At 36.1% G+C, this 12,179-nt stretch overlaps 1 protein-coding gene across 2 annotated transcripts in view; it reads left to right on the top strand.

Annotated features, from left to right (window-relative positions):
• The window catches only part of CFAP299 (cilia and flagella associated protein 299), a gene marked incomplete at both ends in the record, with an annotated part of 547,340 nt that extends 535,801 nt beyond the window's left edge, over positions 1-11,539 (top strand). For both annotated transcript variants that reach the window (XM_079774105.1, XM_079774104.1), the window contains one exon: positions 11,444-11,539. In XM_079774105.1, coding sequence (XP_079630231.1) covers positions 11,444-11,539 — 96 coding nt within the window. The remainder of the gene's footprint in view (positions 1-11,443) is intronic.
• Positions 11,540-12,179: the final 640 nt, after the last annotated feature.

Here is a 12,179-nt window from a genome sequence, read left to right as displayed (position 1 = left end):
TGTATAGAATAGTTAAACTTGAAAAAATCTTCCTTAGTTATGCTAGATGTTCTCTATTTTCCTCTTCTATTCACTAAATGTGAGAGCCCATCACCTGGGAAAATGCCTGGTTAATAGATAATAAATATTCATGGAATAAGTGATTGAAGGAGTGATTCCCTGCTAACATACAGTAATGCTACACTAATTAAAAGTTGAGGAGTGGATTATGTCATTGATACCTAATGTAGCAGTGATAGCCAGAGAGGGTACAGCCAGACTACTATATAGTGATCCAAGTGAGTCAGAAAAAACAATTGCAAGAATTTATCAGTGGAAACAGCTAGTGCAGCTATCATTTTAAGTTTTGTAGAGGTCATGCAGAAATCTTTGTTTTGGTATGTGCTTTTAAGTCTTCCTGTGTAGTTCCAGAAATATGTAATTTAACCTATCTCAAATCAAGTCTATTGAATTAGAATGTTTTAATTTATGAATAAATTGACTCAAACAGGTTAAATGACATGCTCAAGGCCATGTACTTCATTATTAGTATAATCTAGCAATGGAATTTAAATATTATGAGACATCATAGGGGATATAAAGATGAGCAAGATTTCAACCCTTGTCCTTTCAGTACTTACAGCAGTTTTAGGAAAACAGGCATGTACAAAACATAACTACAGTATAAGGCAGGAAATAATATTTTGAAAAAAAAGGAAATGCTTTAGGAATTCAGTAGAAGAAGAGATGGTTTATGATCTGGGGCAGAAGTCAGTGGAGAGGTAATAGTGAGGGGATTGCACTGGTAATAATGTTAGATTATAATAGAGGAGGTAATCTATTAATTGGGCTTGAAGAATTATTAGAAATTGAACTCATAGAGATGAAGAGGTGGGCAATACTGGAATGAAATCTACTAAAAAGGTAATGTTGAAGAGTGTAAAAAAGAGGGTAAAACATGCCTAAATAGTTCAGTTTGACTGCTGCATTGGCTAGGGGAAGGAGAAGAGGGGGAATTAGGTGTAGAAAGGTCATAAAAAACATTGAATGCAGGACTGATGAGGATCTCAGACTGAACTTGATAGGAAGTGGAAAATATGCCTAGGCTCTTGTGCTAGGGAATAACAGGATAGAAGTTATGTTTCGAGGACATGAGAGAGTATAGATTAGAACAGACTGGGAGGAAAATCTGGAGAGGATGAGAGCATAATAATTCAAATAGAGAACAAAGAGGACTAGAACTAGGGGTCCTGTTGTAGTGAACAAGTTTCTGAGTTGATGTTTTTAATATTTTAACTCCCCAATTATTCAGGTAAAGACTAAACTTATAGAATGCATTTTTATCTAGGAAAAAAGTGGTTAAGAGATCTCACTTCACCCCAATCCTCAGAAAAGAGAGAGGATGTGGAGAATGGGAGATTTGCGCTGGATGAATATAGAGGAAGTGAGCAGGATGGAAGTCAGTATACCTGTCACTTCTCCATCCTTCCTTCCATCTCCCTCTTCCTCATTTGATATTACTGAGCACCTACTGGACAGTGTGAGATGTTAAAAGTAAATCAGAAAGGTAGGTTTCTTCTAAAAAACCTGTAGGTTAATTGGTGGGTGGGTGGGTGGGTTGGTGGATGAGTGGGTGGTTAGGTTAGGAAATATAATGTGCACAGAAATGACAATCTAGAAAGTGAAAAAAACAGAACAAGCTCTATAAGAATTCAGAGGAGACAGAATTTACATTTGACCTAAGGCATTAAAAAATGAGTTAATGGAGGAGATCAAGTCTGAACTGAATGTTGAAGGATGAATAAGTGAGGACACAGGGACTAGAGCAGAAGGGATATTCTAGTTGGAAGACACATCCCATATAAAGGAAGCACAGAGCCTGCATGGGAAGGGAGAGGACCTCCTATTGGCTAGAAAGTGGTCCTCAGCACAGGCCTGACATCAAAATCACGCAGGCAGCTTTAGAATATATGCAGTCTGGCCTCACCTGCAAAGATTCTGGTTGAATTGGTCCAGGTTGGAGGCCTGGGCATCTATATATTCCAAAAGCTCCTCAAGCGATTCTAATGTGAAACCAAGGTTGATTTCAAAGTTCAGAAGGAGAGTAATGACAGAGAAGTTTTGAGAGAAAATTGAACTCCAACTGTGGATGCCAAAATATGAGTTTTTGCCACTCTGCATAGTTCAGTGAGAATCTGTGTCATTTGTGTCAGGACTTAGAATCAAAATTTCTAAGTATGAAAATGCATAAGCCATTCTGAAATAAGGTGATGTTATTTTTCTGCTTGCTAAACTTCATTTGTACAAAAGGAAATCAACTGTATGAAAAATAAGAAATTCTACAGGACAGTCTCCTTTTTGCTACTTTGTTTAGTGTTTAACAGACTACATCTTTTTTTTCATCACCATTGATCCCCCATATACCCTCTTCCACTTCCACCCTCCTCTTCCTCTCTGCATTCACCACACTGTTGTCCATATCCATGAGTTATTTCTCTTTATTTCATTTTTGCTCAATCTCTTCACCCCTTTACAGCTCCCCCCACACCAGAGCTATCTGATATCTACAAATCTGTCTCTATTTTGCTTGTTAGTTCAATTTGTTTATTAGATTCCACATATCAGCAAAATCATATGGTACTTGTCTTTCTCTGACTGGCTTATTCCACTTAGCATAATGCTCTCCAGGTCCATCCATGCTGTCCCAAAGGGTAAAATTAGCTTTCTTTTTATGGTAGAGTAATATTCCATTGTGTAAATGTACCACAGCTGTTTTATCTACTCATCTACTAGTGGACAATTAGGCTGCTTCCAAATCTTGGCTGTTGTAAATAACTCTGCAATGAACATAGGGGTCATATATTCTTTTGAATTAGTGTTCAGGTTTTTTTGGATAAATTCCCAGAAGTGGAATTGCTGGTTCATATGGCAGTTCCATTTTTAATTTTTTGAGAAAACTCCATACTGTTTTCACAGTGGCTGCACCAGTCTGCACAAGGGTTCCCTTTTCTCCACATCCTCACCAACACTTGTAGTTTGTTGATTTATTGATGATAGCCATTTTGACAGGTGTGAGGTGATATCTCATTTTGTTTTTAATTTGCATTTGTCTGATGAGTTGTGACAGTGAGAATCTTTTCTTATGTCTCTTGGCCATCTGTATGTCCTCTTTGGAGAAGTGTCTATTCAGGTCTTTTGCCCATTTTTCCTTGAATTGTTTGATTTTTTAGTGTTGAGTTTTATCAGTTCTTTATAAATTTTGGATATTAAACCCTTATCAGATGTATCAGCAAATACCTTCTCCCATTCAGTGGGTTCTCTTTTAATTTTGTTGGTGGTTTCTTTTGCTGTGCAAAAACTTTTTAGTTTGATGTAGTCCCATTTATTTATTTTTTCTTTTGTTTCCCTTGCCCAATGAGATATATCAAAAAATACTGCCATGAAAAGTGTCTGAGATTTTACTGCCTATGTTTTGTCCTAGGATTTTTATGGTTTGGAGTCTAACATTTAAGTCTTTAATCTATATTGAGTTTATTCTTGTGTGCATTGTAAGAAGGTGGTCTAGTTTCATTTTTTTGCACATACATGTCCAATTTTCCCAGTACCGTTTATTGAATTGACTGTCTTTACCCTACTGTATGTTCTTGTCAAATATTAATTGACTATAAAGATGTGGATTTATTTCTGGGCTCTCTATTCTGTTCTGATGATCTATATGTCTGTTTTTATGCTAGTGCCATGCTGTTTGATTACTATGTCTTTGTAGTATAGTTTGATATCAGGTAGCATGATTCCTCCAAATTGGTTCTTTCTCGAGATCACTATTTGGGCTCTCTAGTGGTTCCATATAAATTTTTGGAATATTTGTTCTAGCTCTGTGAAATTGGTATCTTGATAGGAACTGCATTGAATCTGTAGATTGCTTTGGGAAGTATGAACATTTTAAAGATGTTAATTCTTCCTGTCCATGAACATAGTAAATGCTTCCACTTATTTATACCTTCTGCAATTTCTTTCTTCAGTGTCTTATAATTTTCTGAGCACAGGGTCTTTTACATCTTTGGTTAAATTTATTCCTAGGTATTTTATTCTTTTTGAAGCAATTGTGAATGAAATTCTATTGTGTGTTGTTTTTAGTTTCCCTGTCTGATAGTTCATAATTGGTATATAAAAATGCAACTGATTTCTGGATATTTATTTTGAATCTTGTATAACAAATCCATAGCCAACATCATACTCAATAGGCAAATCTGCAAGCATTCCCCTGAAGATTGAGAACAAGACACCATTCTTATTCAACATAGTACTAGAAGTCCTAGCCAGAGCAATTAGACAAGAAGAAGAAATAAAAAGCATCCAAATTGGAAAGGAAGAAGTAAAACTATCATTACTTGCAGATGACATGATATTGTATATAGAGAACCCTAAACATTCCATCAAAAAATAATAGAACTGATGAATGAATTCAGTAAAGTAGTTAGTTGTACTGCATCTTGAATATAGTTACTTGATATGTGGCTCATGACAAAACAAACAAACAAACAAAAACCACATGTTAAAAGATCTTAGACAGGCTGTGGTTTCTATCAGATGTAGGAAACTGGTGAAACAAAAGACACTATTATAACATAAAGCTGTCTGGATCTGTCCTGTCACTGAGCTTGGAAGGCATGTGCAGTGTAGGTTGTGTACCAATTTAGCAGCATGTATTATTTTTTACATACCATCACTCCTCACAGTATAACAGGAGCCAAACTATATATATATATATTTTTTTTTTTTAAATCACAATCATTCAAACATAAAAATGCATTACTTTGGAATGTAAAATGTTTTCACAAGAGTTCATTATCAAACATCCAACTCACCATGGCTTAATTAGGAGTGGTTTCTGTCAATTCACTAAAACATTTCCCGTTCTCTCTCCTCACACTAGCCAATCATGTGAGAGCCCTAGGCCCCACTCCTAGAGGTTCAAACTGAATTCAGCTGTAGTGTGGCCCAGGAATCTGTATTTTTAATATCTCCCTAAGTGATCCTAAAAATTAGCTCCATTTGTTGTCCATTTCTTTACGTAGTCATATTTTATTAGCTGTTGTTTCACCTTACTCTATGTCCATAAAATTATCAAACTTTGTTCCTCTAAAGCAACTTTTAATTCAAGAGTGTTAATTTTAGGTCATCTAAATTACACATTCCTGAGACCACACAAACGGATTAGAAAGTACAGACCATGTGCCAAAGACTTCTGGATAACTTCTATAGTAATGTGATCCACCACACTGAATGCCTCTGCTGATCAATTGCTGCTAGTTTTCCCCACTTATTTGGATCATTGTAGAGTGAGGCTGATGATACCCATTCTGATTATCATGGCCTCATCAAAAATCACTAGATCAGGTAGGTTTGTCCAGAGGCTCAAATGAAACAATATATGTGACAGAGAGTGGGGAAGCATGAACTGAAACGTGGGGCAGAAACCCTTTCTGGTCACTTTACTACTGCATCTGCAGGGCTAGCATATGGTAGGTGCTCAGTAAACATCTGCAGAATGAGTAAATTGAATATTAAATATTTGCTAAAGAAGTGAATAGGAGGGCCAAAAATAATCCTGGAAACTTTTGAGGTTAACGTGAAAATATTTTAGGATCTTAGGCACTAGAAACATATGTAGAGCTAATGCTATTTTTAGCTGAAAATTAGAGTAATTGACTCTGGTTCTTTCCTCCCTTGGTAGTTGAATTAACACTGGGGTTTCTTTGCTGAACTTTGGGTATTGACCCTGAGTGTGCAGAGCAATGGCAATGTGTTAGGTCCATGGGTAAATGAGAGAAGCAATTATTTTATTAGTTTCTAATAAATGTGGAGCCATTAGTACATATTATACAGATGCAAAAAAAAAAAAAAAAAAGCCTGCCAAATTCTACTTTCTTTTTCTATAAGCAAAAGAATATCTAGGGTGAACAAGATTTAAAAATTAAAAATAACTTCTACCAAAAAAACATATGTTTTTATTTGGGGTGGGGGTTAATTTAGAGGAAGATTCCAGCAGTACCTTCTCTCAGCTCCTCTTTCCTCTGTTCTGTTCCTCCCAAGTAACCCTCACCAGAGCACTTGTGACCATTAGTAGGGAAGGTGTTAATTGCCTCCTTAATGCTGCCTCCCAGTTCATTGACTGGTCTTAATTTCCCTTGCCATGTGGACATTAAAATCAGATGGAGCTTGTCACGGCCTTGAAATTGCTCTTCTCAAAATGGAGGCCCATAACATTCCTCCATCCTTTCCACAGATGGTTCGAATTTAATCTCCGAAAGCCCCACCCTCCCAGTGAAGGTCCTTGGTTTTACAATCTGTCTTTATACAGGCCCAGGTATAATGTCATCGGACATTAAAAAATAAAAAAACTCCCACTGAATAGAATAAGTTTAAGCAAGGCTATGATTTCTTCAAAGTATCCAATAGCATTCCCTCAAATGCCACGCAAGGGGCAGGGGACACTTACTGAGTCACCAACACCACTTTTTTGGTTGCTGGATTTTCCTCGGAGGCTCTTGTAAATGGTGCTATTTAACTGTGGCATAGTCACAGTTATTAAGAAAGCTGAGGCCTTGCCAAATTTCTGGTTTTGCTGCCCAAATTACTGAATGTTTGGTTAATTACAGCCCTAAAACACCCACATACTAAGAAGCCTTTACACATTTTCTCCCCTGGGCGATCACCTGGGATACCTGAACTGAAAATCCACCACATATAAATTAAGTATTTACTCAACTAACTGCTGCTAAAATCAATGGCCTTGAGGAATCCATCAAAAATTACATTAGCAGAGCATGGCTTTTATGAATTAAAACTCCTAACATTTAAATGCTATGCCCTCCTCTTGACCTGGAAAACTGATTTTTATTTTATATGCAATAGTATGGAACAATCCCTAGAGATAAGCACATTGTTGTTAAGTGTCCAATGTATGAATTCATATATGAAGTACAGCGCAGGAAAGGTGAGCCTGAGGAAAGAAATATTAAATATATGTTTGAATTATTAGATGTATGTCCATGTTTAGAAATAAAGATTATTAATGATAACTCTTCACCACCCACAGCAAATGTCTGCAGTAAAAAGATCTCAATAATGCCAAAACCGGTTTGGCTCAGTGGATAGAGCGTTGGTCTGCAGACTGAAAGGTCCCAGGTTCGATTCCGTTCAAGGGCATGTACATTGGTTGCGGGCACATCCCCGGTAGGGGGTGTGCAGGAGGCAGCTGGTAGATGTTTCTCTCTCATCGATGTGTCTAGCTCTCTGTCCCACTCCCTTCCTCTCTGTAAAAAATCAATAAAATATATATATAAAAAAAGAAAAAGATCTCAATAACATATTCATGACAAAGAACAATTACTGCCCTGACCAGTTTGGCTCAGTGGATAGAGCATCGACCTGCGGACTGAAGGGTCCCAGGTTCGGTTCTGATCAAGGGCATGTACCTTGGTTGCGGGCACATCCCCAGTAGGGGGTGTGCAGGAAGCAGCTGATCAATGTTTCTCTCTCATCGATGTTTCTCTCTCTATCCCTCTCCCTTCCTCTCTGTAAAAAATCAATAAAATATATATATATATTTTAAAAAGAACAATTACTGTTTTACACTTCTAATTAGAAGGGCAACTTAATCAAACATCATGCCAAAGGTAAAAGGAACCAATATAGACTAGGGAAATGATAATAAAAGAATTTGAGAAATAGAGAGTAGCCCCAATTCAAGCTCACTTTTTCATGCAATTTTTCCTCACAAATAAGGACAAGCAGTGTGAGAGACAAGGGAAGGTTAGTTTCCTAGTGTATGAAATGATTGACTAAAAACAATGGTGTATTGACTAAGATGTGTATTATAAAGCTATACACCTGAAGCTTGTATTATGTTAACATTGTTACCCCAATAAATTTAATTGAAATAAAAAATTAAAGATTAAAAAAAACAAAAATAATTGTTTCCTCCATGATTTCAAAGATGTAATAACTAATGACGAAGAAGCAGGCACTAAGAAACACAAGTCAGGCATGAAGTCACTGTGTGTGCGAGACCACAGTTAAGGGATTATTTCTAATTCAAAGAGAGCACGATTTCTCTGGTTGAATAAGCTGTCCTCTCCCATGATTCCTTCCTAACCATTCACCACCCCAGCAGGTGCTTGCAATTTCTGAGACCTGAAATCCCAAAGCAAGGGGAGGGATGTTGAAGTATACTGGAACATGGAACATAATAGCCTGATCAGTGATCAAGGCCAATGGCAAGACAGGAAAATCTCATGTTGAAAGTGTCTAAGTGGTTACTGCTGGCTGCAATATCTTCAGTCTAAACCCGGTGGCCTCAGCAATGTGTATTGCCTCAAAGAGCTACAGCAAGAATAAAAAAAAAACAAAAACACAACACACACAATAAAACAGATTGCAGCCCCAACTGGGGAGCCCAGAAAACTACCTCACAGACACACACAGCTGCTCCAGATGATAGGATCTTAACCTTTTGGGAAATGCAGCTTACTTTAAAAATCTGATGTTTTATGGATTTTCTCAAAAAAGGAAATGCATACATGGCCATACACACAGAGTAGTATAATAATGTTTTAGGATATTCAAAGACTTGCTTAAGTCTCTTAATGAATTCCATCGGAGAAATGAAGACCTAGGGACTGTCCAAAATACATGGGAGTAGCTGAAAGAGGCTAGAAGAGCAACAGGAGAAGCAGCAAATGGTGGAAATAGCCAGCAGGACTCAGGCAGGGAAAAGTGCTTAAAAGTTCTAAAAGGATATCATTTTTCACTGCAATAGTTAAAACTGGAAATTATGTATATGTCCATGAGTGGGCAATAATAAAATAAATTATGACACATTCACACAGTTAAATACTATGCAGCAGTTTTAAAAATGAGTTCAAACTATATTTACTGAAGTTGCTATACTGGTATGAATAGATGTTTAGGCTATACTATCAAGTGAAAAAGCTAGCTGTACAACAATGTAAATAACATTCAGTCCCGGAGTAATCATAGTTTATATAAGAATTTCTAATTGATGCCCATTTAGGTTGGTTTCTGTTTTTCTCCCAAAATTTAAAGAATAGTTCTCTATAACCAAGTTTCAGTGTTCTTTTTTTTTTTTCTTTAAGGTGAATTACTAAAGTGTAAATTTCTCAGTTAGAAAGTATAAACTTTGTGAAGCTTTAGAAATATATTGTCAAATTATTTTGCAGTTACACCATATCAATTTATAATTATGTATACCTGAAATAAGACTGCTCAATCACCATGCCCTATTTATTTTGCATATTTTTGAATGTTGTTCATTTTATAGTCCAAATTTATTTGAGGTCATTTAAATTTGCATTTTTAATATTGTTAGGGATGAACATTTTTTTCATATGCATGTTAGTATATTATGTTTCTTCTTCTGTAATTATTGTCATCTATACACTTTTCTATAGAGTTTTAGAAGGTGTTTGTTTCCCATTACATTTTAAGTATTCTATATATAAAAGTTAGAAAATCTTTGGCTATCATACTGGTTGTTGTACTGCAAGTAAAAGTTCTATGGGGTCCTTGGTAAGTACCAAGATTGTACAAGGATTCTGATAAACAATAAAACAAACAAACAAAAAGGCCTGAAAAATGTCCACACACATAGTCACCCAGAGAGCTTCTAGCTTCAGATCTAAACAATAGCCACTGCTCAAAAGTAAACACACAAAAATTAATACTCCATATAGCAAAAAGTTGTTCTCTTTGCTAGTGGGCACAAGAGCTCATATAGACAAGTAGACAAATAAACAAAGAAAAGAAAATACTAATAAATCATATTCTCTGTTGTCTCTCACCCAAGAAAGAATAAATCTCTATAATCTATTCATTCGTTTACAGAGATCACAAAGGTTAGACCATAAAACCAAATTCCGAATCATTGCTGTCACCAATGGGGAATAATTTATTGATTGTAAAAGTTCTAAAACAAAACAAAAATAGCAAAAAGGAAAATATGTAAAGAAACAGAGGAACAATAAAGCGAAAGTTCTGTTGCTTCTGGGAATTTATCTCTTGGAGCCAAGGAAAGAAATGCTTGGCTTGAAGTCTTCCAGGAAATACAACAATCCCCAGCAACACAGACTCCCCAACTATCAGGGAAGCCACTGGACACCACATGGAACTTCCACAATGTTTGCAAGATTATTTTTCATAAAAGGATATAATTGTGACTCTCATATAGATATAAAATGAATATGCCAAAGATTATATTTAATTCACTAATTATGAAGGGAACCAGTAACATATTACAAATATTTCAAAGGAGGATTCAAAAAGCATAACATATATGAGAAATAAAAAAAATTGAAATTGACTTACAAATAGATGCAAAGCAGGCCCCAATACGGAGCAATAATTAATTGCATTCCAGTAGGCACAATTCATTTGCATATTTGTAGACCAGAATATTTGCCCTTATCATCAGTTTTCTACAACTTAAAGAGTTGTAAAATAGAACAAAAACGATGAAAGGCAGAAAAGACTTGGATGGATGAGCCACTCAGGACACCCATTTGTTTAACCTATTTCAAAGTCTTTGCAATTTTACTGATTTATTTAATAAAAGATGGATCTAATATATTCTTTCTCAGCTACCACAAAAAAATTAGGTACTATTGGGAAAAGGCAATACTAAAGCTCCTCTCTAGTCCCAGATCATCTTATCATCTCTTCCTACAGAGAAGAAGAGAGAGCAAGTATGATTATTCTTTTGTACCTCCAATATAGCAAAGGCCCAATGACTAATAATTTTCCAATTGTCTACCTCTTTTAGTACTTCTCTCTTCTGTCTTATCAATACCACATCAGTGAATATTTGTTCCCACAGGATCTCCCTAGGAGGCTTTAAGTATGATAGGCAATCCTGAATAAACAGAGAAGGAACAAATCTTTTTTCAAAGATTATAATTTGAAGGGGGGAAAGCATAACAATTGTTTTTAAAGTGATAAGAACCTTTTCATTAAACCTACCTGGACAGGTTACTTTCACGAGTCTGAATCAATTCCAAACTTGAGACATTTGTATTACTTGAAATAAAAATAGGATTATTTTTTACTTATTAACCTGTGATCACATGTGTTTGCAAAGCCCTTCCCTGAGAATTCTGCAGAGTTAGTGACCCATGTAGTTCAGCAGAGTCTAGACAAGTATGAGCCTCGGACCCTGCTTTGATCCTAGATAGTTTCAGTAATGTCACAAACCAGGGCCTCAAAGCTCTTGAGTGGAATTATCACTGCTCCTCGGAAAATGTATCTGGGGGGAAACTGGAAAGGTCTCCATTGCCACAGCCTTTTTAGGTCTGCTTGCTACAACATTGAAGCAAGAAGAAAATGTCTTTAATACCAATTATTTGCACGGACTAGACTGATTAATAATACGATTTCTGTATTTTAGGCTCCACCAGGTGACAACTCTACTAGAATCCCTATCCAGACAGAGCTCTACATACAAGCTGTCATTTTTGACCACGTTTCCAGAAGAAAGACTTAACTGCCACATGTTAGATGGTTCCCTAATTGCTCACTGAATTTAAATGAAACCTGTAACCAGAAACAAATTAGAATAATGAACGAGTCCTATAGCTGGAAGGCAATTTAGAATATTAAAAATTAATAAAGAAATTAGAAAGGAAACTGTAATATTGACTTTTTTTATTGTACAGATAGCCTGTTAATATAATTTGAGGTTTTTCTAACTTTTTTTTCCCCCTGAGCGCTGAGGCTGATTGCAACACTTCATGGGAGGAATTCTTGTTGCGACTTCAAGGATATTGTAATTAGTGACACATTTTGTAGCTCAGATTTTCCAAAATAAAAATGTTTCAGGTCCTGCCATGCCAAATTTAGTGGACCAAACCTTATGCCATGTGGCATAAAATCATAAAATAGAATAGAATGAGGGTCACACACGGGGACAGGCATAAAGAAAATATAAATATAGGGTTTTCAATAGCAGCAAATGAGTAAATGAAATCTGAAATATCCCATGAGATGATGTATAAAATGAATGAAAGTGCTAGATATGCGTTAGTGCTGGATGATATGAACCCCAGGACAAGGAAGCTGAGAAAAGGAAGTCTAAGGGAAATCAGAAGATTGCAGAGAGATGAGGACTTCGTAAAAGAACACAT

Source organism: Cnephaeus nilssonii (assembly GCF_951640355.1).
Source record: "Cnephaeus nilssonii genome assembly, chromosome: 1".
Lineage (NCBI taxonomy): Eukaryota > Metazoa > Chordata > Mammalia > Chiroptera > Vespertilionidae > Cnephaeus > Cnephaeus nilssonii.
Note: the sequence above shows the minus strand (reverse complement) of the source record. Positions and strands in the feature narration are given on the sequence as shown.